This window comes from Neocloeon triangulifer, unplaced genomic scaffold (genome assembly GCF_031216515.1).
Source record: "Neocloeon triangulifer isolate White Clay Creek 2 clone unplaced genomic scaffold, ASM3121651v1 ptg000017l, whole genome shotgun sequence".
NCBI classification, from domain to species: domain Eukaryota; kingdom Metazoa; phylum Arthropoda; class Insecta; order Ephemeroptera; family Baetidae; genus Neocloeon; species Neocloeon triangulifer.
Window position 1 is genome coordinate 6,907,428 of NW_026775559.1, and position 27,632 is coordinate 6,935,059.

Here is a 27,632-nt window from a genome sequence, read left to right on the forward strand (position 1 = left end):
CGCATCCGGCGCTCCAGTCCATCGCGCACTTAAACTTGCCGGTGTGGAAAATGCAAAATTTACACCTCTTTTAATCTCTTTACATGTATTTTGAAGTCAAATCCTCTTAAAAATAATATTTCAAACCTTATTAAATGATCAAAGTATCTTCTAAATTAGAGATTTCTTGTATTTGACAAGACCTTTCTTTTAGTTGTGATCATTATCATGTTGGTAATTCTTGTCAAAATCAGCTGTGTTTAGAAAGAAAAAGGCGTGTCCCCAAGTTTTCAGACAACTAGCCACTGCTAGCCACATAAAAAATTTCCAGATCTCCGCGTTTTAATTTATCATATTTAAAATTAATTTTGTCGTTTACCGGCAGCTACATAAGCAGGAAAAAAAGGACATATTTTTCTTCTAAAATTTTAATTCCTGTTTAACATGTAATACATATTATGTGAGAGCCCCAGAAAAAAATAGCCGCTTCATATATGGCAAACAACAACAACTTTTGTTATCTGCTTCTAAAAACCATCTCGGTGAACCTGAAATATTACATGAAGGCTTTGCTTGTGATCAGCCTGATCAGTTTCGTTTTGTGGCAGACTGCCAGAGTCATGAGCGAAGCTTCGGTAGGCACTACAAATCATAGAGGAATAGAATTAAAAATTATGTATTTCTAAAAATCACTCTTTCAGAAGAACCGTAGTGCCGGTGTTGCATACAACTGGAACATGCACGACTCCTTCAAAACGCAGCTGCCACCATCAGCGTTTGAGGTGTCAAAAAGCATTCTAGAAAAAACAGATACCATCAATGTTGATGTAAATAATAATACAAACATTTAAGTAAAATAAAAATAAAAAGTTAAATTTTGTAAAGGGCGTCAGGGTGTTCTACAGAGAGTGCGTACCTCCAGCAAAAATTGAGCCAACTTTACAGACGATTCTCCTCTTGCATGGACGTAGCTTTTCTTCTGAAACTTGGTCCAAACTAGGCACTATCTCGTTGTTTGCTGCCCTTGGCAATAGGGTGATTGCCGTCGACCTTCCAGGTTATGGAAAAACGGAAGGGGAGCAGTACAAGAGCGACAGGGGCAAGTTCATCAGCATGCTGGTCACTGCCCTTGACATGCAGAGACTGGTCGTCATCTCACCCTCGATGAGTGGCAGCTACTCCATTCCTTACCTGACTGCTTATCCAGAAAAACTGAGCGGATTCATTCCGGTGGCACCTACCTCAACAAACAATGTCCCTCAGGACACTTTGGCCAGAATTACTGTAAATCTCTGCTTATTATATTCTTTTTTCATCTTTTATTAAAATTTTGCCGTTTAGGTACCAACGTTGTCAATTGTGGGTACAGACGATGATACAGGTTTGGCTGAGCAGGCCAACGTTAATCTTGAAGTGATGCCCAACCAGGCGCAGGTGCAAATTTCAGACGCACGGCATGCGGTTTATCTCAACCAACCACACCTGTTTCACACTGCTGTATATAATTTCATGCTTGCTCTGAGGAAGGAAATTGATGCTAGGATTGCCTAAAAATGACTGAAAATAGTAATTGTGAGCTTTAAAATTTATGTTTAAAAGATATTCAATTAAAACAATGATCTAATTAAATGTAATGCAATTATTAATTATTTATAATAAAAAATAATTACAAAGATAATAACTTTAATAAGAAAAATTAATAAGTTTAGTTCCACAGATTTTATTCTTGGCCGTTCACAAAAATACACGATGACAAGCTATATATTTTTCCTCAAGTCATGGAATGCATAAATAAAGCTCTATCATATTAAGGTACAAATGAAATCTCGACATGATTTCCCATGATCACTATTAACATTGAGAAACGAGCCTCCGTCGGCAAATCGTTATCACCGCTACAAATAAAATCAATTGGAAAGACCTAGAAGTGTGTTGCTGTGAGCTCGCGTGCTTTTGGGATAAGTTGGTTTAGTTAAAATTCATCATTCATCCTTGGGATTTCAGTTCCTAAAGTGAGCTAGTCTGCGGGGGCTGGACATGAGTTCTTTTGGGAATGTTTGATATAATATTACTTCTAACAATTCCTGGAAGAGACAAAAGATTGTTTGAATTAAGATTTTACTTAAAATTACTGCTTACGTAAATTAATTGCTTATTGTAAACCTTCTCCTGGAGCGCTTCAAAGACTTTCCTTGCACCTCTCCTGGCGCTTTCTTTCCCGACCAGATTGCACAGTATCTCTGGCACATTATCTACAAATAATTGCCTTGCCTCTTTCCTATAGAAGTTAAATGCATTAAAAATAACAAAATATATTGTTAAATTTTACTTCGTTGTCTCTTTTTCTTTCTCTGATCTTTGTGGGGCAGGAGGAGCCAGTTGGCCATGAGGCCACCACGCACTAATAAAAACTTGCAGGTAAAAATGCAGCATCGGTTCTGAAAAAATCCAGCCTACTGTTTCTCTCACTTGCCTAATTGGACAAAACATGTAATATTATTCCACAAAAAAACATATTACAAGAATCTCAATCACCTGGTTATAGTTCTTCCATATGTGATCTGGACAAAAGTAATGAGCGAGCGGCGCAGCCACCTGAACAATCCCCGTAAGTCAAAAATCTCGCCCAAGAGGGAATAAAGAGGCTCTGCTACTGCGTCTCCTCTTGGTCCACCTGAGCCATCAACCCTGCTTTCGTCGTCAAATATTAGATCAGGATCTACAAAATTGTCTTCACCAATGCCTAAGCTTCCGCTGCTGCCATTACTAAAAATCAAAATTTTAGTTTAAGTTCTTTAAGTACCAAGGACGTTCCACTACCTCTTAAAAAGTGTAGAAAGTGAAAACTTGTGTTTCTTCGGGGATGGGGACGCATGTTTTAAGAGATCAGCACTGGGACTTAAGAATGTGTATATGGCTTCGCAAGTGTTTAGTCTATCATCACCAAGAATGCGCTAAAATCACATTAAATTGATTATTGCACATTAATATCTGCTTATAGAGGAAATTTACCTCCAAATAATTCTGGATTTGAAACTTGGCCTTCTCCAAGGCAGGTTTGTCTAAAGTTTTTCCAAACAAAAACTTGCCTGAAAATGAAGGAAGCTCCAGATTTTTTACACTTGAATCCAGTTGGCTTAATGATGAAGACATTAATTATTTTTGAATAGCAACCTTCTAAGTAATTTACCATAGTTTTCTATGGAGCTCCAAGAAGTCTGGAAGCCCTCTGAGCACCACCCAACCAGTGGATATGGCATCTGCGTCATGCTCGTCTTCCAAAACATGCACTACAAGGACAAACTGTGGCGGTTCCCTTTCATCTGGCATCTATGAATATGCAACATTATTGCATAAAAATCATTAGATTTTTATTTAAATAAAAAATCAAATCAAATATTACCTCCGTAGACTGAACCATGGCCCTCCAACGTCCTAGGTGCTCACCCCAGGTTTCAGTTCTCGTCAAATGAGCCTCGAGCTGTCTGTGCTCACCCTCGAGTCGAGCCACTTCCTGCTCAAGCACCATCAATGCTTTTGCCTCCGGCTTCAAAGATGTGCGTAAGGCTTGCAGGGCCTAGTGAAATTTAATTAAGGAAAATTGGATTATTTCATAATACATTGAACAGAAGTATTTTACTTGTTTTTTGGTGATCAGTTTTTCTTCCAGCTGCATTAGCTTCCGTCTAGAGCAGTTAGGAGGCTCAACACCAGCATTGCTCATTTTTTTGTTTGCATCAGGGTCCACTGGAGAATTGGACTCTGTAAATAAAAATTTATTGTTTTTTTTTTCACTTTTTTCTTCATTCAGACCTTCGTTGTTTTCATGATCGTTGAGAGCGGCTTCCTCCATGACTGTTATCATCTTATTGTAATTTTCACTAGCTACAAAAATGGGATAGTACTTTTCTTGCAAGACGCCAACAACGTCATCTTGCACCTCGTAAAACACTTCAGGACCCTGGTCCCCAAGCAAAAATGCTTCCATTCTTTTCTTTATGGCCTAACAAATTTAAAATAATTTTTGTTTACCATGATTAATAACTAAGAAAATCTCACTTTATCAACTTTGATCAAAGAGGAGGGAGGATAAATGTGAGTGTAGTAAAGTTCTTGTGCCAACTGATGCCACATTTGCCGCGGAGAGAGTCGCATTTTCTCGGCTGTAGCCCAGTAGTCCAAGTAGGCCGTAGGGGCATCGATGCTCTCAGGACTCCTCATCTCCGAAGAATGGTGCTGGAGAAACTTACGAAGGTACTTCCGCCCTTCATTATTCTCAATTATGCTGACCAGTGGCAAGAACTGCTGTTGGCTCTCATCTACTGCTTCTGAGCCAGTCTCGTCGGCAAAATTTTTCCAACCCATGGCTCGTAAACGCTTCTCGCACTCTCGTTTTGCATAGAGAAGTTGATTCAAATAACTTCCTAGGCGGCGAACCTAGTTTTAAAATTTTTAATCCCACTGCGACTCAGAATTTAAAATTAGTTTTACATCATTTGAGTCAGTTTTCTCTTCACAAGCAGCCTCCTTAGCCAGCTCAAATTTCACATTGACCTGTAGAATTTCCGTAACAATATTGTACCTGCAAAAATAAAAATTCAATGTGAGGAACAAAAAAAAAATATAGAGATATGGTCAACCTGATATGTTTTAATATGTCTAAGTCATCACAGTCTTTTATTTTCTTGATCATCTCTTCGTAGTTCTCGATGTTTGTCAATTGGCGCTTTTTTGCCCTTGATTTCTGCTGATGGTGGATGTAGGCGATTATTTTTTGGTTGATAAAATCTGGGTCGCATATCAAGTCAACGGCAGGCAAGAGAACTAAAAAATTATTTAAAGTCAAGCAAGCAGCAAATTAAGCTTAAAAAATTCTTACTTGCGAGGGCCAAAACCTCACGGACAAGCAGTCGCAGCAGCTGACTGGACGAGTAAATCTCGGGCATCAATAGCACCACAGCCATTTCGGACAGTGAACGTATAAAGTCCTCTTCTTTTATGTTCTTCTCAACATAGGGTGCAACATGAATCACAGCTGGGCCTCCAACTCGACTAAAAATTAATTAATATTGAAAGTTTTTTTCTCTCACGTCTGTCAAATAAAAAAGAAGTAATAATGAAGGATCTGCTAAAAAAATACTGACACAATAAGTCTAGGTGGCAAGGGTGAATGCAATTATAATTTGTTATCCTTACATGGCAGCGCCCTGCGCCAACCTCAGTCGCTCAAAATGGGTAGTAACTCTGGTTATCATATCACAGGCGACCAACTGCGTCTGGTCAACTTGTGCCAGCCGCTCATGCAAATTCTTTATTCCCTCCCAAATATCCTCCCTATAATTTTTATTATTTTTAGGATTTTTAGTCTCAATAAGAAGATTTTTACCGCAAGAGAGCTGTTAATTGATCTGGGCTAGCACAGAGACCTTGCAACAAGTTTGCCAGGTAGTCCCTGAGAGCATAATCCAGCAACTGCTGCAGAACGGCGTCTACCATTCGTCCAAAAACAACAGGCAGACACTTGGCGTCGGAATGTTTTGGAGACAAATCTGGAGAGTTTAGTGCCTTCTTTTTCCACGGTGTTTGGCCCTTGACCTGCAAAACAAGATAATATGATCCGGGCGATAATTACATTTTGTAATTCATGAAACGCAAAAAAAAATATTTATTTATACCTGTAAGTATTCGAGCACCAGCTCAGCTCGCTTCGACGGAGACAATTCGTCCTGACTAGGTTTCTTCCTGACCTGCAGGTCGATCTTCCCACTGCCTGGGCGGGCGAGGAAGCTGCGGACGCCGAGGGCCAAGCCGAGGACACAAGCGCCGATCGAAACAGCAATAGTGACGAACACGAAAAGCCACTCGAGCGAAAGGACAAGGACGGCGAGCAGCGCAAAGAGCGCCGACACCACCAACAACCCATGCTTGTCCATCGCTCACCTCTTTTATCGTTCGTCCATGCAAAACATCTGAGTAGACGAGACCAAAATTTCCATGTTTTCTATTCCGTCACCTAAACTGCTGTTTTTTTATCTTCTCGAAACGTAATTCTGAATAAATCCAATCCAACCCAGCTGTTGCAGCTGTTATTGACGTTGAAAATAAGGAGTGCTCACGAGGAAGCGTGTGGGTTACATACTCAAACCAATTTATTTTTATTTTTAAAGATTTTTAACTTACTAATATAATAAATGTATCAATATTTATAGACTTTTTGATAATTTTTTGAAACTTTCATGATATTTAACGAGGAAAGTTATCAAGTTAAAATCAAGTAAGATTATCTCCTTTACTTTCAACCTTACACAAGAAGTACCAACATGCTAAAATAAATCGGGTTGCGAAAACTAAAGTTTTACGTTAAAATTTACTTACTGAAGGCTCATGTTGCTGTTAAAATAATTATAAATATTTATAGTAATTTAAAATTACCTTGATTTATTTTTAAATAGGCATTTATCAAAATTTCAAAGACCTATTCTTTTGGTAGCCACATAATTTTTGAAACGTCCTTGACCTTTTCCAACAAAGCAAAAAACAGCAAAACAGAAAACAGATTGTAAATAGAGAGGCATAAACTAAATAGAACAAACCCAAGAACAGAACAAGCCCACGAACAAAACGAAACACTTGATGTAACATTAAGATTAAATTACGAATAACAATCTAACAAACGAACGCTCAACCTTGCGCTCAACCAAATCAGGTAATAAATTATTATATTTTAACCGACAATCGACAATCACCGCATAGAGCTCATTTTTTTATATTATTTTGTGAGTGTTAGAAGTCGCATTAAATTCATCACAGTACGTATCACACACTGCATTTTTTTTACAAGCCTGATTATCTTTTGATTTCAAGTACAAAATTTTGAAAAATAATAAAATACACATATGTCAGAAATTAATATAAATCAAATTTATTTCAATCCAAAGGTTTACTAACATGCGGAGGTCTTGCAAGCTGCTTTCATCCTTGGTTAAAGAAGACTTTATCAAATTTCTTGATTCCTTTGACACCGTACTTACCGACTGTGATGGTATAATAAAATTAAAATTAATTAAAAAATAACGTAAAATTCAACCAAAAATTATCAGGTGTATTGTGGCTGGAAAATAATGTTCTCCACTCTGCCAACGAGGTTTTAAACCGGCTGCAGGACATGGGCAAGAAAGTGTTTTATGTGACCAATAACAGCACTAAAACCAGGGAAGAATATGTCACAAAGTGTGCAAATTTGGGATTCAATGCCGAAAAGGTATTTACAAAATCACATTAATTTTAATGATTTATACACTTTTTCAATTTTTATAGAGTTCAATAATAAGCACCTCTTATTTGGCGGCGTCTTATTTGAAAAACCTTGGTTTTGACAAGAAGGTCTACGTTGTAGGTTCTGAAGGAGTGACGAAGGAACTGGAAGCCCACGGGATCAGCCATACTGGTGTTGGGGTAATATTTTTCAAACTATATAATAACAAAAAATGTGTTGAAACTAGATATTTTTGTAAATATTTGTTAATTTTAGAGAGACCATATCTCTGAATCAGTTGCGCATCACCTGGAGAACAACTTTTCTTTAGATCCGGAGGTTGGTGCTGTTGTCGTTGGCTTTGACCTCCACATCAGCTACCCAAAAATGATGAAAGCTGCTTCGTATCTTTTTAAAAAGGAAACTATCTTCATTGCAACCAATACTGATGAGCAGTTTCCCCATCACAGTGGTGAAATTGTTATTCCAGGTTTAAAATAAATACTCTTTTTTTTTGTCGTTAATTCAGATAATTTAAGGCACTGGAAGTATTGTTGCTGCTATTCAAACATGTGCTGGTCGACTTCCGATTGTGATGGGAAAGCCAAATCCAACTATTAAAGATGTCATCTCCAAATCCCACAATTTAGACCCAGCTCGAACACTGATGATCGGGGACAGGTAATATATTGAGAACAATGTACGTTATAATTTTTTCCCATTTCAAAAGGTGCAATACGGATATTCTGCTGGGCACTCGATGCGGTTTTTCAACCCTTCTGGTTTTGACTGGGGTCACTCAATTAAATGAAGTGAGAGAATGGGAGAAATCGGATGACCCAGAGCACCACCAGCTGATTCCAGACTTTTACTTGGAAAAATTGGGGGATATCCTTCAACTCTTTCCGTGATTTTTTTTTTGTAAATTTTTTCAAAGAGCGTGTTGATCATGCGTTTATTGTAGAATCTTCCTGCAGCCGAGCTGCTCTTTTTTTGAAAAATAAATCTTAGTTGCCTTTTATTCAATGTTTTATTTATACTCTTAGTTACTTTGAATGTTCTGCTCTTTATTATCACAGAAATAAGTAATTGATACAACACTCAATCTTGAATTTATGAACATCATTTTTTAATTTAAATGCCTGTATGAACACTAAAACTGCACTGGATACATAACGACACGGCAATTTGTGAGAATCAACATACAAAATATAAAAAGTTTCAATCCACCACTCCTTATTTTTTTCACCTAGGATCTTCCATGAGTTAGTAATAATAATGCATGAAGTTCATTTTCAATGTATGTCTTCTTGTACATCTATGGTATCACAGAACTTCTTGAAATGTGGTTTTCTCTCGGAATGGTCTTGCGTGTTAACTATTAACTAATCAACATTTTTAGGCCAAATGATCCATTTCAAAACTAATTGCAACTCCAGTCAAAAGTGATCCAAACTTTTCATTTCACTAGAGTGGTTACCAATGTGTTTAGTACTATAATTGGAGTAAAGAGAAAAATAATTTCACTCTTTTCAATGATTACGCTGTGGCTATAATAACACGATGAACGCAGGTGCTACATAGAAGCTGTGTACACTGGCAATGTGGCATATGGACTTGTGGAATGTGGAGAGGGGATTTTAGGCTTACTTTTTCCAATAGCAATATGGTAAATTGTATTTTTGATTCACACACAAAAATAATGATTCATAGGTAACATTGATACAGCTGCAGAGGTAAAAAAGCAGCTCGTGAATTTTTTAAACACCATTTTTAAAGGCAATATAAGTTTCTCATTAAAAACAATGACTTCAAGACTCTCAAAGAGAATTTGAATGATGTAAAATAGTTAAATTATTTGGAAGATGTGTGACATTGGTGGTGCAAAGTTTTCCGCTTTTAACGTGTGCTGCACTTCAATCATCCTCTTCTAGTTGAAGTTAAACATTTAAATGTCAAAATTTCCATTCAAAAATTATCTGGCTTGAAAAAGTTGAAAAATTAAGTTAAAAAACATAAAAAATGGCAAGTGTGGCAAGTTACAAAATATCTAAAGTATATATCACCAAAATGAGCAAAAAATCTTTGAGAGGAATGGCAAGATTTGCAATAAAATTAATTTTCAAACGATCATGGGCATCCAGCGAAGACTTTGAGTAGACTGCTTAGAAGGTCAGTATGGGACCCTCTCTGTGATCCAGTATGTCTGAAAATGGGGTACTTTGAAAAAAAGAAAGTGTAGTGCTGTCGGACTGTAAATACCTCTCGCAATGCTCCACCAGGGAAGGGTGATGTAAGTGAGGAATGCGTTCAAAGGGACTGATTGAGCTCTTTTCGTCTCCTTCCAAAAATGGAATGTCTGTGTGAACCCTCTCATCGTCCACAGAGGGTTGTAAGCACCGTCGTCGAGCTCTGCAAAGATTTAAATAAATGGCTCATTTTCTTCAGAGCTTCAAGTGGCAAAAGGGTTGAGAACATTTTACTCTTGTGTATACAAAGCAATTCTATGAACAGTGACTTTGAGTACCTTCTACAGAAAAATGAGGAAAGAGGTTGAAGGTTTTTTCTTCAAAAATATTCTAAAAGCATGAAAATATTGCTGCTATAAATACATGGCAGGTTTAAATCTCTGGACAAGTTCAAGCACATCCAGAATCTTGGTCGGGACAATGAGAGTTTCTCAACCCGGTACTTCACAGGTGAAAGGGTACCTTTGGTAGGGTGGCTATTGGGGACGTCACACCAGTAGACGACATTGGTACCATCAGGTGCTTTACGCGTGGGTGGTACTCGTTTGCTACGCATCCTACTACTCATGCGAGCTACAGTGGCTGACGGGGCCAAAGTGCATAATCGGGAGAACATATTGGTAGCTACAAAACCATCAAATCATAATATGTTTGAATAAACGCTGACGTTATCTGGTAAAATTCTTTTCATGCAGAAAATACGTTTTACAAAGCATGCAAAAATTTTCAAATTTGATGAGCCATAAAAAGCGCCAGCAAAATTACCGTCTCGCAGGTCACCAGCTTCAATTTCGTTCAAACCATTGGCCATTGAGTCGAGACCCTCGTTTTCTGAGCGCGCTCGATTTGACTCCTGGGTCGGTTTTGTCTTCCAGCCGGCACGAACAAAGTTGTTCAGGTTGGCGCTTGGGTCACTCAAACGCCTCTGAAGTTATAAAAGATATTAAAATCAATAAAAGGCATTATCATCCCAAGCAGACCTGGTGCCTATAGACAAAAAAGTCCTCAGGGTCTTCATCCCAGTCAGAGTCCCACAAGTCAGTGGCGCAATAACCTGGTTCCGAGGTTGGTGTTTCGGCTCCACTACCTAAATAAACACAAAATTTGTAACCACAAAAGAGTCATGGAAAGTCAAGTTTCTCACGCACCGTCACCTTTCGGCTTGGTTACAGCCATCTCTGCGTGACCCTTGCCCTGAGGACCCTTCATGCGCACAAACTCGACCCTCTGCGTTGTGGCACCGGAGAACAGGCCAAAGGTCATTCGTTGGGCCATTTTGTTTCCCAAACTTGACTGCTGGGTAATTTGAATTTAAAAAATTACTAACTAAATGATGATGAAAAATTACCCTGGCGTCATAGACTTTCTTGAGAGCATCGTACCTAATGCTGCCGAGGAAGATTACACCCTGGATCGAACCCTGCCGATCAGAGGCCACCAACTCCACACAAACCATTTCGCCATCCCTCACCAAAATGTCACAGAAAACCTAAGGAACATAAATGACTTTAATAAAAAAAGTGTTTTGGTTTAATTGAAAATACCTCGTCAAAATTGTCAACCATGAAACAAACGTAAGGATAAGTCATTTCTTCCACGTCTCCCTTTGTGTCCATTCTTCTCCTACTTGGAGAAGCATACACTTTCTATTGAAATTATTAAATTTAATTTATCAACGCCAATTTCAGTATATTTCGATTTACCTGAGAGTGTCGTCTCAAAACCTGCAGTTCTTTAGGACTAGTTCTGGTGCAGATAGCCAGCGTAAGGGTATAGTCGAACTGGTGGATTATCAAATTGAGGTAGACGGTCTCTTCCCAGTCAATGTCAGGGTCTCCTATGGGCAACTTTCGGCTGTCTTTTCTAAACACTTCTACTTCTGTCTGCAAAAATAGGCATATTTGCAAATAAAAGCCAATAAAAATATGTTTTCAATTGAAATATTAAATTTTTTACCTCAAATTTAGGAAGGTGTCTTGAAGAGCCTTTGACGTGACGCTTTCTTACAAAAAAGAGCAGGTCGTCGCAGTCTATACTCTGATCTGTTTGGAAGAGGAAGTGGCGCACAAACAGGTCTGTCCAATATGAGGCGCCTTGCAGCAGCACAAAACCTGAAGAATCTACAAAATAATAAAGAAATGTTAATTGAAAATTAATAAATTTTGAGTAAAATTGTTTTTTTTTTCTTGAAAATTTATTGAAAAAAATCTTCACTTAGTATATACAATTAAAATTGCACATGATATAATTGAGTTGTTAAAACTGATATTAATATTATATTATGCTGATATGTATTTTGTATGAAATAATAAAAAATTATATAATCTATTTTCAAAAATGGCATCACTTTGGGAAATTCCAATTAAAACTAGTCATAATAAAAAAAAAAACCATGAGCGTTTTTCACCCTTCATGCACCACAGTGGGGGTGGCAGGGAAAGTTTTAGTTTTGCAGCACAAAGGGTAACCCTCATGCAAGGTCCAGTGTCACATGACTCGACGAAGGATTAAATCAGATGCTCGTACCGTCTTTCATCAGGTGCCTCATCTCCTTCGTGCGCTGGAAGTTGATTTCTTCGAGCAGCTGCTCCAGGACGGTGGGAATTTTTCCACCCAGCGCCATTTTCACCCTCGCCGAACTAAACACCCCCGTCCGCCGAGTGAGTGCGCAGTGAAAATTCGCCCTTCGCAGTTCGCACTAGGGAAGTTCCGGTATATGACGGTAACTTTTTAACCGGTATATTTGTCACGGTTACCGGTAACTTACCGGATTTTTACCGGTTTCGGTATATCGGATATACCGGTATATTTTTCAGATACCGTAAAACGGTTTTTAAAAATTTTTCGGCGAGCGAAGCGAGCCGCAAAATTTTTCGGTATTTATAAATCGGCGAGCGAAGCGAGCCGCAAAATTTTTCGGTATTTATTAATCGGCGAGCGAAGCGAGCCGCAAAATTTTTCGGTATTTATAAATCGGCGAGCGAAGCGAGCCGCAAAATTTTTCGGTATTTATAAATCGGCGAGCGAAGCGAGCCGCAAAATTTTTGTCAGATTGATATAATTATATCGGCGAGCAAAGCGAGCCGAAAATTTTTGCTATATATAGTCTGTGCAGTACTCACTCCGCTCTTATAATTGATATATATGCATATATTATATATCAATTATACCATCAACATTTCACGTATATACTGATGTATACATAAAATTGATTTGACACAAGCAGAGTGCATATATACAGGGTGGGTGTGATTTTTTAATACGCATATTTGAGCGATGTTTTGAGAATAAATAAAATTAAAGAGAAAAACTTGCCTTTGTTATATAATTATGTTTTTTTTTTGTTTTTTTTTTTTGTTTTTTTTTTTATAAAGATACTATTTTATTTTATCACATCAATGTAATAATAAACGTGTAAGTAACCAGAATCGGGCATATTCAAAAGCGATGGCCAATATGGGTATTCACACGCGATATTTCGCTCCTCCGGCTTTTAGAAACGTAAGTTTATTTGTATTTTAAAGATGAAAATTTAATATATTATACTGTTGTGAAAAAACAATGAAACGAATAACCAAAAGGATAATAATCAAATCAAAAGATAATCCAAATTTTCTCCCTTTTGTATGAAATCATGATTTCAATATTATGGTGAGTTTGAAATTATTTAAAATAATAAAAAAGAGAATATTCAGTATTATTGTATGTTGACAGGGTGTGAGGTTTGTAAGATAAACGAATTCTCTTTTCTTTTTGCAAATATGTTCATGCTCTGTTCTAGAGAATTACTCAGGATTTTTTTTTAAAATTATTTAATTCAACATGGGATATTGAGATCTAGCTCTATTAATAAATTCATCTCAATATCCCATTGAAATCAAAAAAGAAACTTTGTTTGTAATACATATTATCTTTCATGCATTTGATATTATTTATTGCGACTATTTAAGGTGAAAATAAAATTGTTTCATGGGTTCCAACTTAAATAAATTTTGCCCCACATATTGAGCTCACAACTTAACAATTAAATGATAAAATATAATGACGAGACGCCGGCATTGCAGTAGTCTAATTTGTGACTCATGGTTTCTTTTGTAACGTAACTATTTGAGGAGGAAACACATATAAAGGAATTAAAAAATTTTGCTGTCTAGTCTCGTTTAGAGTAAAAGGAATTGCGTGTGTCATTAGCAGCAACCGGCTGGTACGGCTTTCTCAAGTAGGCAAGATTAAAATATAAGTATTTAACATATAATACAAGTTAACTTTATATAATTTAATGATAATTTCAATTATTTCGATGAATGAAAAAAATTAGAATTAGAATTAAGACTCAATTTTAAGGTATGGACAATTGGACATGCAGATTTCATTGTAAGATAAAAAATCTATCCCTCGATTGCTCTCGATATTCCACTTTTTTTGGTTTAGCTCCTGCAATCGAGTTACAAATTATTTTAAAAATAAGGAGGAAATAATACTTTATTAAGTTTTTATATAATTTAAAAAATCCAAAACAATTTCTTTTAATGCAAAAAATATTTTCGTTTCTTTCTGGCACAGAAAACAATTTTTCTTTACCGTTCGCTCCATCAAGAACAAAAAAACTATACATTTTCAATAATTGAATATAAATAATTTACTTCAAAAAACCTTTCTTCGCCTTAAAAGAAACAATTTATGTTAAAATTTACGTGAAATCAAATGAAAAACTCATAGTTTCAAAACGTCTTGCAGATAATGCAGATATGATACACCCAAGGCCAACAGAACCAACCTTGACCTTTGACGTACTATTTTTTTTTATCAGCGGCAAAGTTGGAGAACTCGACAAAGCGAGTTCAACTATATACCCATATTTTTCTACGACCAACAGTAACTTGTAACCTGATGAGTAACCAAGGAGAATTGTAATTTTATGTTTTGTTTTTTCAAAACGTCCCGTAAAATCCACAATTCTGAATTATTTGATGAAAATTTAGTTACGTTCCCTTATAGAAGAAATAAATATTATATAATTTGAAATTATCAGATCTGTATTATAAATTTTGAGCGCGGTGTGTGATTTCGATAAAATCTAAAAGAAAATCTCCAATAAAGGCAATAAAGCCCCTGTAAAGTAGGCAATTTTGAGAAATTCATGTTATCCTTAGGTAATTTATCTCTAGAAATCAGCCTGCTAATTTGTATCTACATCGGATGGCCTGTGCCCTACTTACGTAGGAAGAAAAATAAATGCGTAGCGAAAAATTTTTATTTTTTGGAAACGGTAACTTACGGTAACCGTCGGAAAAAATCGGTATCGGTAAGTTACCGGTAACTTACCGTACCGAAAAAAATCAAAGAAACCGATAATCAATACCGGTATATTCCTAAATACCGCGGTATACGGTTACCGGTATGTTTTGGTCGGTGGAACACTCCTAGTTCGCACCCAAAATGTTGAGCGAATACCCCACTGCCCCTTCCAGCAGTCAGACCCTCGGCCACGCCCCCTTATCCCTGCCCCCTTTCTTGCCGCTGTATGTGATGTAAATATCGCACACGCCCTATGGTATGGACTCGATCCTCAAATTCCCCATACACCCGTAGAAGTCGTAGAACAGCTAGGGTCGGACAGCTGATGACCTCCAGGGGCATGTGAAGGTAAGATTGACGTTTCTGTAATCTGATATAATTTATCAGAGTGAATCATCTCCTGCGTAACTCTCGGCACAAAAAATGCTTGTGATTTTTAGAGAGCACCTCACTTATCTTTTTTGCTCGATCTCTGCGGTTTTTATCAGCTTCTATATGTCATGTCAGGCGAACTGACACGAGTCTCTTTATTAATTTCACATTTCGAGCTTTTTACCCACTCCAATTTTGACTTGTTCATTCGAAAAAACCAGTCGTCAATAAAATTATGCTATTGTGGCAGAAGGCGACCAGGTCGCAGGTGAGACCTTTTTGTTTAGTGTCCCCCTTTTGAGGTTGAAAGAGAAAGTCCCACGCGCACCATCGGCGCCGCTCTTATCCGACTAACTTAGCAATGATGTCATAGACCCTTAAGCCTTCATTGGATTAGCAATCTGCGAATTCTTTTTCTGATTGCTTTCAATTGAGTACAAATGATACGTGTCTTTTATAACTTGTAGCAAAACCTGACCGCTTCGATGGCGTCGGTGGCTGAAGAGGAAAGTCCCGGCTGCAGCCACAGCTCCTCACCTGGGCATTTGGTCCACGCCGAGGAGGAGCCGCGTCACTGTCCGATGGCCAGCTCAGACGAAGAGGATCTCGAAAGCCCTGTTGAAGACGACAAGAACGACGAGTATGATGCGGAGAACCAATGTATGATTTATAAATTATTTTTAATTTTTTCATGGTGTTTGAAATTAAATTTGGCCTTCACTTTTCAATCAAATTAAAAAATTTTATTTTTTCCTGAATTTTTTTTAGTAACCAAATTTTAAAGTTATAAAAGCCTGAGCTGATCAATATCTGTTTTTAACTTTCAGGCGAGAGATGCATTCCATTCAGCAGTATTTATTTAGAGCCAGTGAAAATCAAGGCGCCAGCAGAAAAAGTCTTCATACCTGGCAAGGAGATCAAAGTCAGAGTGGTCGATTGCGAACGCAACGCAACCACTAGATGGCAAAACCCAAACGTGTAAGTTGATTTACAGGTCAAATGAATTAGACTGCAAGATGAACTTAAATATTTATTTTCTTCAAAGATCATATAGTGTGTAATGTGCTCACTGACCATGAATTCCCGCTATAACTTTGGCCCGAGGCTGCTAACAGATTTCACGCATCGTTGCCAGAAATTTTATTGAAGCACTCATTTATTGCCAGAGAGCTATAAAATTAATCAGCAACTTTATATTGCATTTTGCAGCAAAAAATTTAATTTTTTCCTGGAAGTCTAAAATCTTGGGGAAAAATTTGTACAAAACTCCATTATTAAATATCATATTTTCAAAAATTATTTCGGTAAAAACTTTAATTTTTTTTAATTATATATTAAATTTTCTAGCTACACTATCGAGTTGCAACATGCCGAGTTCACATGGACCATCAGAAAGCGCTACAAACACTTTTACCATCTGCACCAGCAGCTACGCATTTTCAGGGCTGGTCTCACAATTCCCTTTCCAACCCGGACACATCGGGAAAGAAGGGCCAGTTTTAAAGAGGACGCTGGTCCTCGTCATGGTATTTTTCGGCTTCGGCGTGTCAGACCTTTGCCCAGGTAAAATATTTTTATTTTATAAGCACCAGTTTTACTAAAAAATTAGGCTTCCTTCAATGCCCGATGCTGAGGTCAAACCTGAACAAATGGCCCAAAGAATGAAGGAGTTGGAGACATACCTTGTAGGGCTGCTGAGAATCAAAGTTTTCAGGAACCACGGAGAAACTGTAAGAAACTTTACTCATGATTTAATTATATTTTTATTGTTTTGAAAACAGATGAATTTTTTGGAAGTCAGCCCTTTATCATTTGTCGATCAAATGGGCTCTAAAGGCAAAGAAGGTCATGTGAAGAAAAGGACCGGAAGTGCCCAAACATCCGGCTGTGATATTCTAGGCATTTTCAACCAAAAGTGCTGCCTAAGGTTAGTATAGTTGGGTCAATAGAAATTTACATACTTTGATGATTATCTTATTTGTAGCTGTGGGATGTTCTGCAGCAAACAGTTTGGTCGGTGGGGTCGCCGATGGCTATTTGTTAAAGACACATTTGTTGGCTATGTCGATATTAAAACTGGTGTTATCAAAAGTGTGATGCTGATGGACCGACGCTTTGATGCTGTCCAGTCCAGTGTTCCTCAGTATCTGAAAATCAGCAACATGTCTAGGTAAGACATCACAGGCGCTTTAATGGAGATTTTATTGATTTTTTTTATTCTCTTTTTAGATCAATCACCATTGATTGCCTAACTGAGAGGAAGTGCAAAGAGTGGGCAGAGTTTCTGAAAGGAAAAGTAGAGAAGACAGGTAAAGTAATCATATTTAAGGGTGAAGCTAAAACTAAATCAATTTTGAACAGCGATCGATTTCACCAAGCCAAACCGCTACACGTCTTTTGCCCCAATCAGAAGATCAACAGAGGCGGCATGGTTTGTGGACGGCGCTGGTTACATGGCCGCAGCTGCCAAGGCCATTGAGGCGGCCACCGAGGAAATCATGATCGCCGACTGGTGGCTCAGCCCTGAAATTTACCTCAAACGCCCTGCCAACACAGACCACACCTATCGCCTGGACAAAATGCTTGAGAGAAAAGCTGTAATTAAAAAAATGTAATTTTTCCTCTAGAACTCAAATTTTTATTTTGCAGGCTCAAGGTGTAAAAATCTTCATCATGCTGTTCCAAGAAGTGAAGCAGGCTTTATCTCTGAACAGTAAATATACAAAGCAAGTGCTCATGTCCCGACACGAAAACATCAAGGTATAAATCCTATAATAAATTTAAAAAAAAAAAAACTAAAATGTAAAGCTTACATCAGGTCCTGCGCCACCCAACTCATGCTAGAACAGGCATTTTCCTATGGGCCCATCACGAGAAAATCATTGTCATCGACCAGAATTATGCATTTTTAGGTGGGTTGGATTTGTGCTATGGACGATGGGACGACCACAAGCACAGGTAATTGAAGTAACCTTTACTTCATTAGTTGATCATTTTTTCCTGCTCAATTTTATTTTAACTGTGATTATGTGTTTTTCTTAAAAAAATTTACATGATTTAAAATCAATGTCGATGAAAATTCATTTTGCCGGAAACATGTTTGAATCTAAATTTTCATCTTCAGACTGACTGACCTTGGACGTCCAGTAAATGAAACTGACGGCTCAAACGGAACACACTTCCTACCGCACGCTCCGAAGTTGACTTCCAGCAATCCTAGAGGCAATAAAGTAACTTCCGTCTGGCAGCTTGCAAGCTCAACAAACCAGCTAATCCGATCCATGTTCGATCTCCGTGCCGAGGCCTCGCAAAACAATGTGAACAAGTATTAGAATTTTATAAATTAATCATTAGTATCCTTCATCAATTTATCTCCAGGAGTGTAGAAGTGGACGAAAGTAAAGAAGGCGAACCTGCTCATCCGCATATGTTTGCCATGGCTGTCCGAATGAACAAAATCAAGCGCCGCTTCCGCAGTTTTTACAATAACAGTGTTACAGGGAAAGTCGAAAAGCGTGAGACTTTCAGAGAAACACTGCCCTCCAGTGGTGAAGAGTAAGAAAATTTAATTATTTATGAAAATTATATTACAGAGAAATTTCAAAAGGTCTTCAGACGAAGATGAAACTTTGGTGTTCGAAGAGACACTGGATGACGCCGAAATCGGTCAGGCAAAGTTGTGGCTGGGCAAAGACTACAGCAACTGCATAGTCAAGGACTTTGTAGATCTTGAGTCACCTTTTTCGGGTTTGTTTGTGAAATTTTTTTTTAATTAATTATTGATTATATCTAATAGATTCCATAAATCGAGAGCAAACGCCAAGAATGCCATGGCACGACATTGGGGTGATGGTGCAAGGCTTAGCTGCCAGAGATGTTGCTAGGCACTTCATTCAACGATGGAATGCTATTAAGGTTAGACTTTTCATAGTTTTAATATTTTAAGGAAAACTTTTAGTTTCTTTTAATTCCTCAATTGAATTTTTTTAAATTGAATGAAAACATTGATTAAAAAATTTATTATATTTTTTAGTTGGAAAAGGCAAAGAACAAATCCGAGTATCCAAACCTGCTGCCAAAGGCTAATGAACTTAACGCCAATGTCTTGCCTCTCATCAGCAAGAGGTTGCCCAGAGTGACCTGTCAGGTAAATTGAAATATTAATTTTTTTTCTTAAATTTTATTTTTGTTAACGTTCTACCAGATTGTAAGGAGTGTTAGCTATTGGAGTGCCAGTTTTCTGAACGCAAACGCCATCGAACAGAGCATTCATGAGGCGTACATCGACGCCATCAGGAATGCCAGCCACTATATCTACATCGAAAACCAATTCTTCATCACACAGGTCAAGCCTGAAGAAGGCAAAGTGGAGAACAAAATCAACCAGGCCCTCTTTGACAGAATAATTGCTGCTCATCAGTTTGTATTTCAAACTGAGTAAAATTCAAGATTTATAATTTAAATTTCAAATCAGGAAAAAGGAGAACTTCAGGGTTATTGTAGTCATGCCCCTCTTGCCAGCCTTTGAAGGCGAAATGGGAAAAGCCACCGGTGGAGCTCTGCACACCATCACCAACTACAATTATGCCTCAATCTCCAGGTATGCTGTATTTTTTCAATATTATTATAATTTAATTTTGAATTTCACAGAGGCAAAGGTTCTATTATAAAGAATCTCCTTGACGCTGGAATCCAAACCCCCGAGGACTACATATCCTTCTATGGTCTCAGAACTTATTCCACGCTCAAGGACGAATTGGTATGAACTGTTAAAAATTTTAGAGGCATCTGAAAGAAACTTAAAATAACTGAAATGATTTTAAAATTTAATTCCTTGTCAATAAATCGAGATTGCTTAAATTACTCTAAAATAATCAATTTTCAGGTGAGTGAACTGATCTATGTGCACTCAAAGCTGCTCATCGCCGACGACCGACTAGTTATTTGCGGTTCTGCAAACATCAACGACAGGAGTCTGCTCGGCAATCGTGACTCTGAGATTGCCATCGTCATTGAGGATGAAGAGATGAACGACTCAACAATGGATGGACGGCCCTACCAGGCCGGCCGATATGCTGGTACCATGAGGAGGCGCATTTTCCGGGAACACCTCGGCCTTTTGGAAACAGCAGAAGGAGACTCGCTGGTGCGAGATCCTGTCTCAGACGAATTCTACCACGGCCGTTGGAGGAAAACCGCCTCCATTAATACAGACACATTTGAAAAGGTTTTATCAAAGATTTAAATCAATAGTTTCCTCACATAGAATTTCTTAGGTTTTCAACTGTGTTCCGTCAGACCAGGTTAGAAATTTCCAGCAGCTTACAGAAATCCAATCGAGCACCCCTCTCAGCCTCAGGGACAAAACTGGGGCTATAACTTGCCTCAATGATATCAAGGTCAGTATCTAAGAGAGTTAAAAGAAAAATTGGATTACATTTGCATCCCTCTTAGGGACACCTGGTGAACATGCCGCTTAACTTTCTTTGTGAAGAAAACCTGGCACAGGAAATCAGTTTTGTTGAAGGAATCATGCCTTCGACCCTTTGGACCTAACATAAGAAACAAGCCACAGCCGTGAATCAAATCATCACATTTTAAAACAAAATATTTCAGAAACAATGCCAATGTGCAGTACAAATTTACAAGCACACTTTTCCAAGAAAATGCATTTTTAAACGACAGAACGGGTTGAATATTTCCTAAACACCGCACAATATTTTATTACCATTATTAATTATTTTTGTTGCTTTTTCTTCCATAGAATGTAGAAATATTATTGCAATTAAAGAAGATTATGAATGATTAAATTAACACCAAAAGTTGTGATTACCCAGCCTCATTTAATATCAATTGATTATTGTTATTCTTGTGATTGCCTATTGCTTCTACCAAAACTATTTTTTCCTATTATACATAAATTCTTATTTTATAATTTGGTTATTTTTATGTGAATTTTATGGTTATATTTTATAGAATAAAAAGACTTTGATGTTCTAGGTATAAACTTTCATTTTAATATTACAAATACAGCCACTTAAATAAAAAAAGTAGTGTGTGTGTGAATGTTGAAACAGTTGCAAAGGGGATGGTTGTTCCTGTATCTTTGATGGCGATGCAGTGAGAGTAGCAGTTTAATTAATCAGACGACCAGTGTGGGTGGATGTGTGACGTAGAAAAGGAAAAAAACATCTTAATTGACGTCTTACAAGTAGAGTGTAATTGCATAATATGGTAATGACAGACAGACAAACAAGTGGTGTTCGCAGCTAAATAACAATTCTTCTATTACATACAAATGAGAATAATAATTATGTGATTCGATTCGTCCGCCTGCTGGTGTGTGTTTTTATCACAAACGTTTGTTTTGTTACGGTCAGGTATGCGTCGAAGGGGATTTTTTTTTTACTGGGAACCAATAATTTTTAGATATGTTCTTGTTGAAATTGAAAACGGTCGTGAAAATTTTTCCGGAAAAGGCACGCAATCAACAAAGGAAAGCGGAATCAGTCGAAGAAAGCATAATTGTTTCTCAACTCGGGGAGATCATGTTTTTCACCTACATAACAATTAAACATTAATAGTCGTCGAGTGTATAAATTAACCGATGGGCTGTATGTGTTGCGAGTTCGGCTTAATTTTATACAAAATCATCTATACAACAAATCAGAGAAAGAGCGGAAGAAAAAAAAACAATCAAACGCGCGTGTGTGCCATCATCACATCAAACTCTCTCATCATCTACTGCATTTTTATGTCCTGGAGCAATTTCCGTCGGAAACCCTTTTCTTTAATCAATAAGTTTTTCTCGTATATACTCGCGGTTAAATAGAATCTTTTCATAGTTCAATAGTATTCAATAATTTTCACAAATTCTCCATTCAATTATTTTTATACACACCATCTTGCTTTTTTTCTTTTTCTCGGTAGTTTTCCTTCTTTTCTCCCCGACTATCTACATCTCTCTTTACTTTCAGCATTTTGCTATTTTTTTATTCGTATTTTATATATTCTTCCAACACACAGTGCGAACTCGCGGATTCCACATTGAAAAATCCCTTGTCACATACTATAATCTGCAAATGAACCGATTGGCAAGAGAGGTCGATTTAAGTTTTCTTACAAAAACAAATGTGTTGCTCGACCGACGAAATACTGTACATACGTTAATAAAAATGAGCAAATGAACGAACGATTATATTTTAGTTCTAAAAAAAAAAATACCACATCGAGGGTATTACTCTCTACACGTTGAAGGTTTAAAGAAACCGAACGCGGAAGGGGACGACAGTGCTGACAATTAAAATTAAAAACACGGAGCACCAAATGACCAACGGGCCCTCGTTTATCAATTTCCTCGCAGTGTTTACTCCGAACTCCGTCAAAAGTCAGTCGGTAGCGACGAGAAATTAGCGGATCGTTTGGGGAAAATCACTTATCGCTACTTCCAGTGCAGACGGAGCGTCGAGGGCGGGGAGATCAAAAGCTTCGTTTCGGATTCAAGCGAGATTCGGGTCCGAAATCGAACGTATTTTTTTCTTTTCAAATTTCTTTAAAGGGGCAGGCGAAACATCCAAAATTTTGTACCATTTCAGCGTAGAAAAGGCGGGTGGGCTATTTTGTGTTGTGTGCGAGCGATTAATTGATTGATTATGCAATGGATGGCGCGCCCTGCTGGCGGGGGCGGCTGGCAAAAGGGGGCGGCCGCCTCCTGGGGCGCTTGGCAGTGTTCGTGTCATCAAAGGCATTGAGCACTTGAGATCTCGCTTTGTGTGGCTTGCGTTGCTTTCAAAATGCGCGGCCAAACTTAATGCCAGGCTTGGCGATCCAATTTTCTATTTTTACCTTTACCGGAGCAAAAAAATTGAAAAAAAAAAATTAAAAAAAAACTGAATTTTGAGCGTGGACAAATTCGACTAGGGTTCGCCAAGCCTGATGTGTGTATCTATTGCTTCCTGCACTTCCCACTAAGTCGCTTTTGGTCTATTTAATTCTTCAGGCCGAATGGAATATTTTATTTTTAACTATGGCACAGAAGGTTATTTATTTTCACCTGTGTGGTTTGCGTCGAAAAATGGCAGTGATTCGGTAGTTAGTGGCAGGCAGGCTGGCAGATTTTTAATTGATTTTCATTCAGTGAGAACGTGGCAGTGAAAGATTGTTGGAAATCATTTTCGTACATAATTTTCAGTGACAAAGGGGCGCGAATCAGTTATGTAATTAATAATAAATTAAATCAATCTTCGACTCACATGAGTTCAAAAGTAAAAAGGCTATGTACAGACACAACTCCGTAACATCGAGGCTGCGCGCTGCTTGTGAGCGTCAATCGAAGCTCAGAGAAGCCACTGGCAGTGATCGGTTTAGCTGGCTGTTTTCTCCTTTTCTATCCCTATTCTTACTTCTCTTTATCCAGCGCGCGCGCGGTTTTAGATAATCCAATGTTTCCATCTTCGGAAACGATTAATTAAAAAAAAAACTATTTACAGACGCCTTTTTGGTTCCAGGCGCCGCATTATTTCCTTTTTACAAATTGACCCTGAGATGCGTGTGTGTATGTGTATTTTGTTTTCAGCTAGTTTTAAGGCTTTGAAGGTCAAGAGCTGAGCAAGTTGTTTCGGCTCTTGGGCTGAACCTTGCGCGGCCGCCGGGACACCTTGTTGTTGGTCGGCAGCAGCGAGTGGTGGAGTTGCACAGCACCAGCGGCTGGGATGCTAGACAGGGGCACAACCTTTGTGGCTGAGAATTCACTTTCCTTAAGCCATTCATCTGGTAGGCTGAAGCAATAATTTACATTAACGTTAAGTTCAAAATTTAAGTTGGGAAAAACTTACATTTCTTCTGGGTGCCAGTGAACAAGGACTTTGCGATTGCCGTCCAGCTCAGTTCTTTTGGCCACAATCTAGAAAAAACATATTCAGTGAGCAAAAATTATTTCCAAATCAAAGGTTCACTGAACAAATCCTGGAAAACTAAAAAACTATTTCCTGATAATGTGAATTTTTTTTTTTAGTTAAATCAATCATCAATAAAATTCCTATTTGAAGAGCTCCCTAATTGATTAATTTTTTTATAATACTTGGCTCTCTTTGAAAAAATTAAATTATAAATGTCATTACCTCTCCTCGGAGAGCCAGATTCCTTCCTGATTCAATCTGCCTCAGTTGTTCCTCGTTGCTCGTGTTGGCCACTTGTTGTTGGGTGAAGGTCATCAAGCGGTAAGTGACGCCTTCCATTTTACCCGCATCCATGTAGTCGAACATTCGTGCTTTTGATGTAACTTTATATTTAGACAGGGGCTCTGAGTAAATGTTTTGATTGTGGTACCTGACCAGGGCTGCCTTCTTAGTCTTAACCTCTTTCCGTTGCGTTTGAAGAGCTTGTTGGAGGCGCTCTCGAGGCTCTTCCGGACGGCGCCATTGCCGTTGGCCACGCCGTTGCTGTTGAAGTGGCCGTTGACGTGCCTCTGGAGGACGGTCTGCGTACTGAACCGCTGGCCGCAACCTTCCACAATGCACTTGAATGGCTTGCTGCCGCCGTGGGTCAACACGTGCCGCTCCAACCATGACCGTGAGCAGGACGTCTTGTCGAACACCTTGCAACCAACCCACATGCACTTGAACGACTCACCATTCGTCTGAGTGTTGACGTGTTGGCTCTGCACAAAAATTGAACAATTAAATTAAATTACTCCCTGGTTTATTTCAATAATATGATGTGAACGGAATTTTAGGTTGAAAGCAGCTCAGCTGTTCGTTTATAGATAAAAAATCCAAGATATTTACGAGGTTTTAAGTGCTATTATATATTCTATCGAGATCATCAAATTTCCGATTTGTTTCAAATTATTATAAAAATAAAAATATATATTTAAAACTTTTGGTTACTAATGCATTCAGTTTTTTTATCAATCAAATAGATTTTTTAGGAAAGTCGAAGGATATTAACGTTATTACCTGAAGATGGTCTAGCAGTTTGGAGCCGCAGATGAACTCTCCTTGGCAGTCTTTCCAGCAACACCTCACGGACTCAACCTCCACCTGACTCTTGTCCGCGGACGTGCTTCTGGACACCACTGGAAACCGAATAACCCTCGGCTGAGACAAAATGGGAGACAGTGGAGCCACAGTCATGGATTCAGTCTGCAAAAACAATTCACATTTAATATGGATTTTTTCTAATTTGATTATGACATACCTTATTTTCCAGTTCCAAGCTGCCTTCATTTATGATCACATTGATTGTCGACGTGGTCTCGGCGACGCAAACATCATTGGCCAAGTCTAGCACGGTGTTCGAGGCGGCCTCCGTGGTCAAGAGATCCGTAGGGGGCTCTGTGACGACAGCGGCTGCCTCGCCTTTGATGAAGGCAGTGGTGCGCGATTTGACGTAACTGGCGCCGTTCTTGCTCCAGTCCTCCTCCTCCTCTTCTATGGAAGACTTTATCAGCTTCAGCTGCTGCTTTGAATCCAACAGCAGCTCTTTCACCTGAAAGCAATATTTATCATTAAGTTTTTACTTAGAATTTAATGGAAATGAAATTAAAACTTTTTTGAAAAATTCCAACAAACCTGTGCTGGGAAGAGTTTGACGTCGAGCTCCTTCTTGAATCCATTCTTAGGCTTGACTTGCGTCTTGAAGTACTCGGTGATCTTGATCTGTCCTTTGGCGTCCACCTTGCTGTTGGCGCCGCCTGCCCACTGCTTCCTCCTAGTCTGGTTGTTGTTGTCCGGCGTCGGCGCCGCTTCTTCGTCCTCGACCCGCATCCGTTTGTTGGCGATCTGCACACCCTTCCACGGGTACGGCCGTTTGCGAGGGTTGCTGTCCTCCTCAGCGAAGGCCGGCGGCCAGTCTGGATCTGGTGGCCGCGGGTCGACTGCTGTGGGGGAGGGCGCGTCCTCGCTCTCGCTGCCGGTGCGGAGGAAGGCGTCGTCGTCGTCGGCAGGGCTGCCCGGCGCCGCGCAAGGCCCCGGACTTGAGTACGGAGACCCTGGTTCTGTGATGTCGCTGTGTCCACTGCATCCTGACGAACTGCAACTGCTGCAGTCTGTCGAGCTCAGAACCACCACCCCACTGAAATCAGAAGAGACACATTTGAAATTAAGTTTTTAATATTTTTAATTGAAATTAGTAGTCAAAATTTAATGAGTTTAAATTTTATTTAAAAACGACGATGTTCAATTTCAAAGACAAAATCAGAAAAGCAACGTCGCATTTCCCACAAACGAGATCCAGCCCCATTCAAATTATGCAACTCTGTCGCTCGGACCGGAAGTGCCCGCGATTAATTAACTTAAGCATCTCGCTTTCAAAGAGTTAATTGTTTTCCGAGCGCGGAATTATTCTCACGGCGCGCAGCACGATAATCCGAGTTGAGGAAGGTCGGCGCCGTGCTTTGAAAAAATCCGGGGCCGTGAGAGTTGCGAAATAAAGTGCCTTCGCCTTGAACGGCTGCAAGTGCAAAATTATCGCTCACTGACATCATCCGACTGTGAATCAGGCGACCGTAATTTTATCACTGGCATCACGACAGAGCCAAAGATTTGGGCATCAGTGATAAATTCCAAGAAAAAGTACGACACATGCCACATTTAAACTTAAAAAATTGTGCACCCTGTTCTGTTTGAATTATTCACTGAAGTTAATATCTGAATTGTAAATATAGAAGCAATTTATTTAAAATAAAAAACTGAAGGTTGCGGTCAAACAAACTTGCAAGTATGGAATAATCGAGCACTTTGATCAACCCTTACAAGCTGCGTGTCCGCACCGACAAAGTGCTGCGTTGAGAAAAATGAGCTCAAAAAGGGCAGCTGCATTGTAATGCTATTGCGTCGTCCGTCCAGGTGCTCGTCAAGGCTGTGCGATTGCACATTGCGCTGCTCCGACATTTCCAATTACCGCATTAATTTGACCTGAGAGGGCGAGTAAAGACGCCGAGGGTAATAATTTGAGAATTAACTCGATTTCAGCGACAATTACGAAAATTATACACTCGGCTTTCTCAAGACAGTGGTGGGTGGAGTTCCGAGAAAAGAAAATTTTCATTACGAAAGCCACGATTGAAATTAATCTTGTTTTCAAAATTAATTAATAGGTCAACCGACGATGATTCTGTTGCGAATCACTTTGAAAGCGATTCGGCAGCTGAAGGAAGGACTTGTGTGCCGCGAGCAGAGAGGGAAGTGGCTGCTGGCTGTTCCCACGCCAGTCGTCCGATCCGCGACCAACTCACTCTCGCTGCAAAACAAGTTGCTCGCCGTTCGCATTCAGGAATTATGTACACAGCACAAACTGGCCGCGCGCGAGCGTAATTTAATGCCGACGACTGGATTCGCGAGAAAGAAGAAGACGCGTAATTGCCCCAGCAATTACTCTCGAAAGTGAAAATGACATAATTCACGTAAGCACGAAGCGAATCCTCAAGAATCAAATTTAAAGTCTGCAGGTCATCAAAAACATTTTATATTAAATTTAAG

The 27,632-nt window shown here is 38.8% G+C and overlaps 6 protein-coding genes across 11 annotated transcripts in view; 3 read left to right on the forward strand and 3 right to left on the reverse strand.

Moving 5' to 3' along the window:
• The first annotated feature begins 221 nt into the window (after nucleotides 1-221).
• On the forward strand, nucleotides 222-2,351 carry LOC132202912 (putative protein-lysine deacylase ABHD14B). 2 transcript variants are annotated; one of them, XM_059630221.1, is made up of 4 exons: nucleotides 222-614; nucleotides 684-806; nucleotides 865-1,263; nucleotides 1,321-2,351. In XM_059630221.1, the coding sequence occupies exons 1-4, from the start codon at nucleotides 474-476 to the stop codon at nucleotides 1,528-1,530; spliced, it is 873 nt and encodes a 290-aa protein (XP_059486204.1). In that variant the 5' UTR covers nucleotides 222-473; the 3' UTR covers nucleotides 1,531-2,351. The 2 variants fall into 2 exon arrangements, with proteins under 2 accessions (XP_059486204.1, XP_059486203.1); XM_059630220.1 differs by having other exon boundaries at nucleotides 234-614; nucleotides 681-806; nucleotides 1,321-2,329.
• LOC132202906 (sorting nexin-25) lies at nucleotides 1,671-6,067 on the reverse strand. The gene is made up of 16 exons (XM_059630190.1): nucleotides 5,655-6,067; nucleotides 5,366-5,574; nucleotides 5,176-5,313; nucleotides 4,859-5,031; nucleotides 4,620-4,803; nucleotides 4,471-4,561; nucleotides 4,039-4,416; nucleotides 3,620-3,982; nucleotides 3,383-3,556; nucleotides 3,170-3,309; nucleotides 2,992-3,115; nucleotides 2,800-2,933; nucleotides 2,515-2,745; nucleotides 2,309-2,452; nucleotides 2,119-2,257; nucleotides 1,671-2,063 (listed from the first exon to the last, which is right to left on the reverse strand). The coding sequence occupies exons 1-16, from the start codon at nucleotides 5,910-5,912 to the stop codon at nucleotides 1,980-1,982; spliced, it is 2,964 nt and encodes a 987-aa protein (XP_059486173.1). The 5' UTR covers nucleotides 5,913-6,067; the 3' UTR covers nucleotides 1,671-1,979.
• Nucleotides 6,068-6,491: 424 nt separating this feature from the next.
• Nucleotides 6,492-8,255, forward strand: LOC132202911 (glycerol-3-phosphate phosphatase). Its single transcript, XM_059630218.1, has 7 exons — nucleotides 6,492-6,685; nucleotides 6,918-7,021; nucleotides 7,080-7,240; nucleotides 7,297-7,434; nucleotides 7,511-7,724; nucleotides 7,774-7,915; nucleotides 7,965-8,255. Exons 2-7 carry the CDS (start codon nucleotides 6,928-6,930, stop codon nucleotides 8,143-8,145), a joined length of 930 nt encoding a protein of 309 aa, XP_059486201.1. The 5' UTR covers nucleotides 6,492-6,685; nucleotides 6,918-6,927; the 3' UTR covers nucleotides 8,146-8,255.
• A 25-nt stretch (nucleotides 8,256-8,280) lies between these two features.
• LOC132202910 (uncharacterized protein KIAA0930 homolog) lies at nucleotides 8,281-14,995 on the reverse strand. Of its 3 annotated transcripts, none has more exons than XM_059630215.1 (12): nucleotides 14,912-14,994; nucleotides 12,010-12,173; nucleotides 11,440-11,603; nucleotides 11,187-11,366; nucleotides 11,028-11,129; nucleotides 10,832-10,972; nucleotides 10,632-10,779; nucleotides 10,464-10,570; nucleotides 10,249-10,408; nucleotides 9,946-10,107; nucleotides 9,497-9,646; nucleotides 8,281-9,440 (listed from the first exon to the last, which is right to left on the reverse strand). In XM_059630215.1, the coding sequence occupies exons 2-12, from the start codon at nucleotides 12,104-12,106 to the stop codon at nucleotides 9,400-9,402; spliced, it is 1,452 nt and encodes a 483-aa protein (XP_059486198.1). In that variant the 5' UTR covers nucleotides 12,107-12,173; nucleotides 14,912-14,994; the 3' UTR covers nucleotides 8,281-9,399. The 3 variants fall into 3 exon arrangements, with proteins under 3 accessions (XP_059486198.1, XP_059486199.1, XP_059486200.1); XM_059630216.1 differs by having other exon boundaries at nucleotides 10,632-10,776; nucleotides 14,912-14,993; XM_059630217.1 differs by lacking the exon at nucleotides 9,946-10,107 and having other exon boundaries at nucleotides 14,912-14,995.
• On the forward strand, nucleotides 14,975-21,150 carry LOC132202905 (phospholipase D2). 2 transcript variants are annotated; one of them, XM_059630189.1, is made up of 22 exons: nucleotides 14,975-15,129; nucleotides 15,621-15,813; nucleotides 15,981-16,131; nucleotides 16,501-16,716; nucleotides 16,763-16,883; nucleotides 16,935-17,080; nucleotides 17,138-17,323; nucleotides 17,383-17,462; nucleotides 17,515-17,750; nucleotides 17,803-17,913; nucleotides 17,972-18,111; nucleotides 18,278-18,478; nucleotides 18,532-18,708; nucleotides 18,761-18,900; nucleotides 18,950-19,068; nucleotides 19,187-19,300; nucleotides 19,358-19,572; nucleotides 19,628-19,753; nucleotides 19,804-19,912; nucleotides 20,039-20,380; nucleotides 20,430-20,552; nucleotides 20,608-21,150. In XM_059630189.1, the coding sequence occupies exons 2-22, from the start codon at nucleotides 15,639-15,641 to the stop codon at nucleotides 20,707-20,709; spliced, it is 3,330 nt and encodes a 1,109-aa protein (XP_059486172.1). In that variant the 5' UTR covers nucleotides 14,975-15,129; nucleotides 15,621-15,638; the 3' UTR covers nucleotides 20,710-21,150. The 2 variants fall into 2 exon arrangements, with proteins under 2 accessions (XP_059486172.1, XP_059486171.1); XM_059630188.1 differs by lacking the exon at nucleotides 14,975-15,129 and adding an exon at nucleotides 15,264-15,421.
• A 1,213-nt stretch (nucleotides 21,151-22,363) lies between these two features.
• Nucleotides 22,364-27,632, reverse strand: part of LOC132202907 (zinc finger protein jing) — a 33,243-nt gene continuing 27,974 nt past the window's right edge. For both annotated transcript variants that reach the window (XM_059630191.1, XM_059630192.1), the window contains exons 2-8: nucleotides 25,725-26,226; nucleotides 25,351-25,641; nucleotides 25,110-25,295; nucleotides 24,481-24,811; nucleotides 24,273-24,421; nucleotides 23,988-24,055; nucleotides 22,364-23,930 (exon numbers count right to left, since the gene is read on the reverse strand). In XM_059630191.1, coding sequence (XP_059486174.1) covers nucleotides 23,750-23,930; nucleotides 23,988-24,055; nucleotides 24,273-24,421; nucleotides 24,481-24,811; nucleotides 25,110-25,295; nucleotides 25,351-25,641; nucleotides 25,725-26,226 — 1,708 coding nt within the window. In that variant the 3' untranslated portion in view covers nucleotides 22,364-23,749. The remainder of the gene's footprint in view (nucleotides 23,931-23,987; nucleotides 24,056-24,272; nucleotides 24,422-24,480; nucleotides 24,812-25,109; nucleotides 25,296-25,350; nucleotides 25,642-25,724; nucleotides 26,227-27,632) is intronic.

What these genes read in the sequence shown, in the direction of transcription:
- LOC132202912 (XM_059630220.1), top strand. Translation starts at nt 474, where the DNA reads ATGGCAAACAACAACAACTTTTGTTATCTGCTTCTAAAAACCATCTCG. An exon ending in GAGTCATGAGCGAAGCTTCG is followed by an intron (nt 615 to 680) that starts GTAGGCACTACA and finishes TCACTCTTTCAG; the next exon opens with AAGAACCGTAGTGCCGGTGT. An exon ending in ACACTTTGGCCAGAATTACT is followed by an intron (nt 1,264 to 1,320) that starts GTAAATCTCTGC and finishes TTTGCCGTTTAG; the next exon opens with GTACCAACGTTGTCAATTGT.
- LOC132202906 (XM_059630190.1), bottom strand. Translation starts at nt 5,912, where the DNA reads ATGGACAAGCATGGGTTGTTGGTGGTGTCGGCGCTCTTTGCGCTGCTC. An exon ending in CAATTAACAGCTCTCTTGCG is followed by an intron (nt 5,314 to 5,365) that starts GTAAAAATCTTC and finishes TAAAAATTATAG; the next exon opens with GGAGGATATTTGGGAGGGAA. An exon ending in AAAGAAAAAGAGACAACGAA is followed by an intron (nt 2,258 to 2,308) that starts GTAAAATTTAAC and finishes TAACTTCTATAG; the next exon opens with GAAAGAGGCAAGGCAATTAT.
- LOC132202911 (XM_059630218.1), top strand. Translation starts at nt 6,928, where the DNA reads ATGCGGAGGTCTTGCAAGCTGCTTTCATCCTTGGTTAAAGAAGACTTT. An exon ending in TGGTGAAATTGTTATTCCAG is followed by an intron (nt 7,725 to 7,773) that starts GTTTAAAATAAA and finishes AGATAATTTAAG; the next exon opens with GCACTGGAAGTATTGTTGCT. An exon ending in ACACTGATGATCGGGGACAG is followed by an intron (nt 7,916 to 7,964) that starts GTAATATATTGA and finishes CCATTTCAAAAG; the next exon opens with GTGCAATACGGATATTCTGC.
- LOC132202910 (XM_059630215.1), bottom strand. Translation starts at nt 12,106, where the DNA reads ATGGCGCTGGGTGGAAAAATTCCCACCGTCCTGGAGCAGCTGCTCGAA. An exon ending in TGGTTGACAATTTTGACGAG is followed by an intron (nt 10,973 to 11,027) that starts GTATTTTCAATT and finishes TATGTTCCTTAG; the next exon opens with GTTTTCTGTGACATTTTGGT. An exon ending in AACCAAGCCGAAAGGTGACG is followed by an intron (nt 10,571 to 10,631) that starts GTGCGTGAGAAA and finishes GTGTTTATTTAG; the next exon opens with GTAGTGGAGCCGAAACACCA.
- LOC132202905 (XM_059630188.1), top strand. Translation starts at nt 15,389, where the DNA reads ATGCTATTGTGGCAGAAGGCGACCAGGTCGCAG. An exon ending in TCTTGAGTCACCTTTTTCGG is followed by an intron (nt 18,901 to 18,949) that starts GTTTGTTTGTGA and finishes TATATCTAATAG; the next exon opens with ATTCCATAAATCGAGAGCAA. An exon ending in AGAATAATTGCTGCTCATCA is followed by an intron (nt 19,573 to 19,627) that starts GTTTGTATTTCA and finishes ATTTCAAATCAG; the next exon opens with GAAAAAGGAGAACTTCAGGG.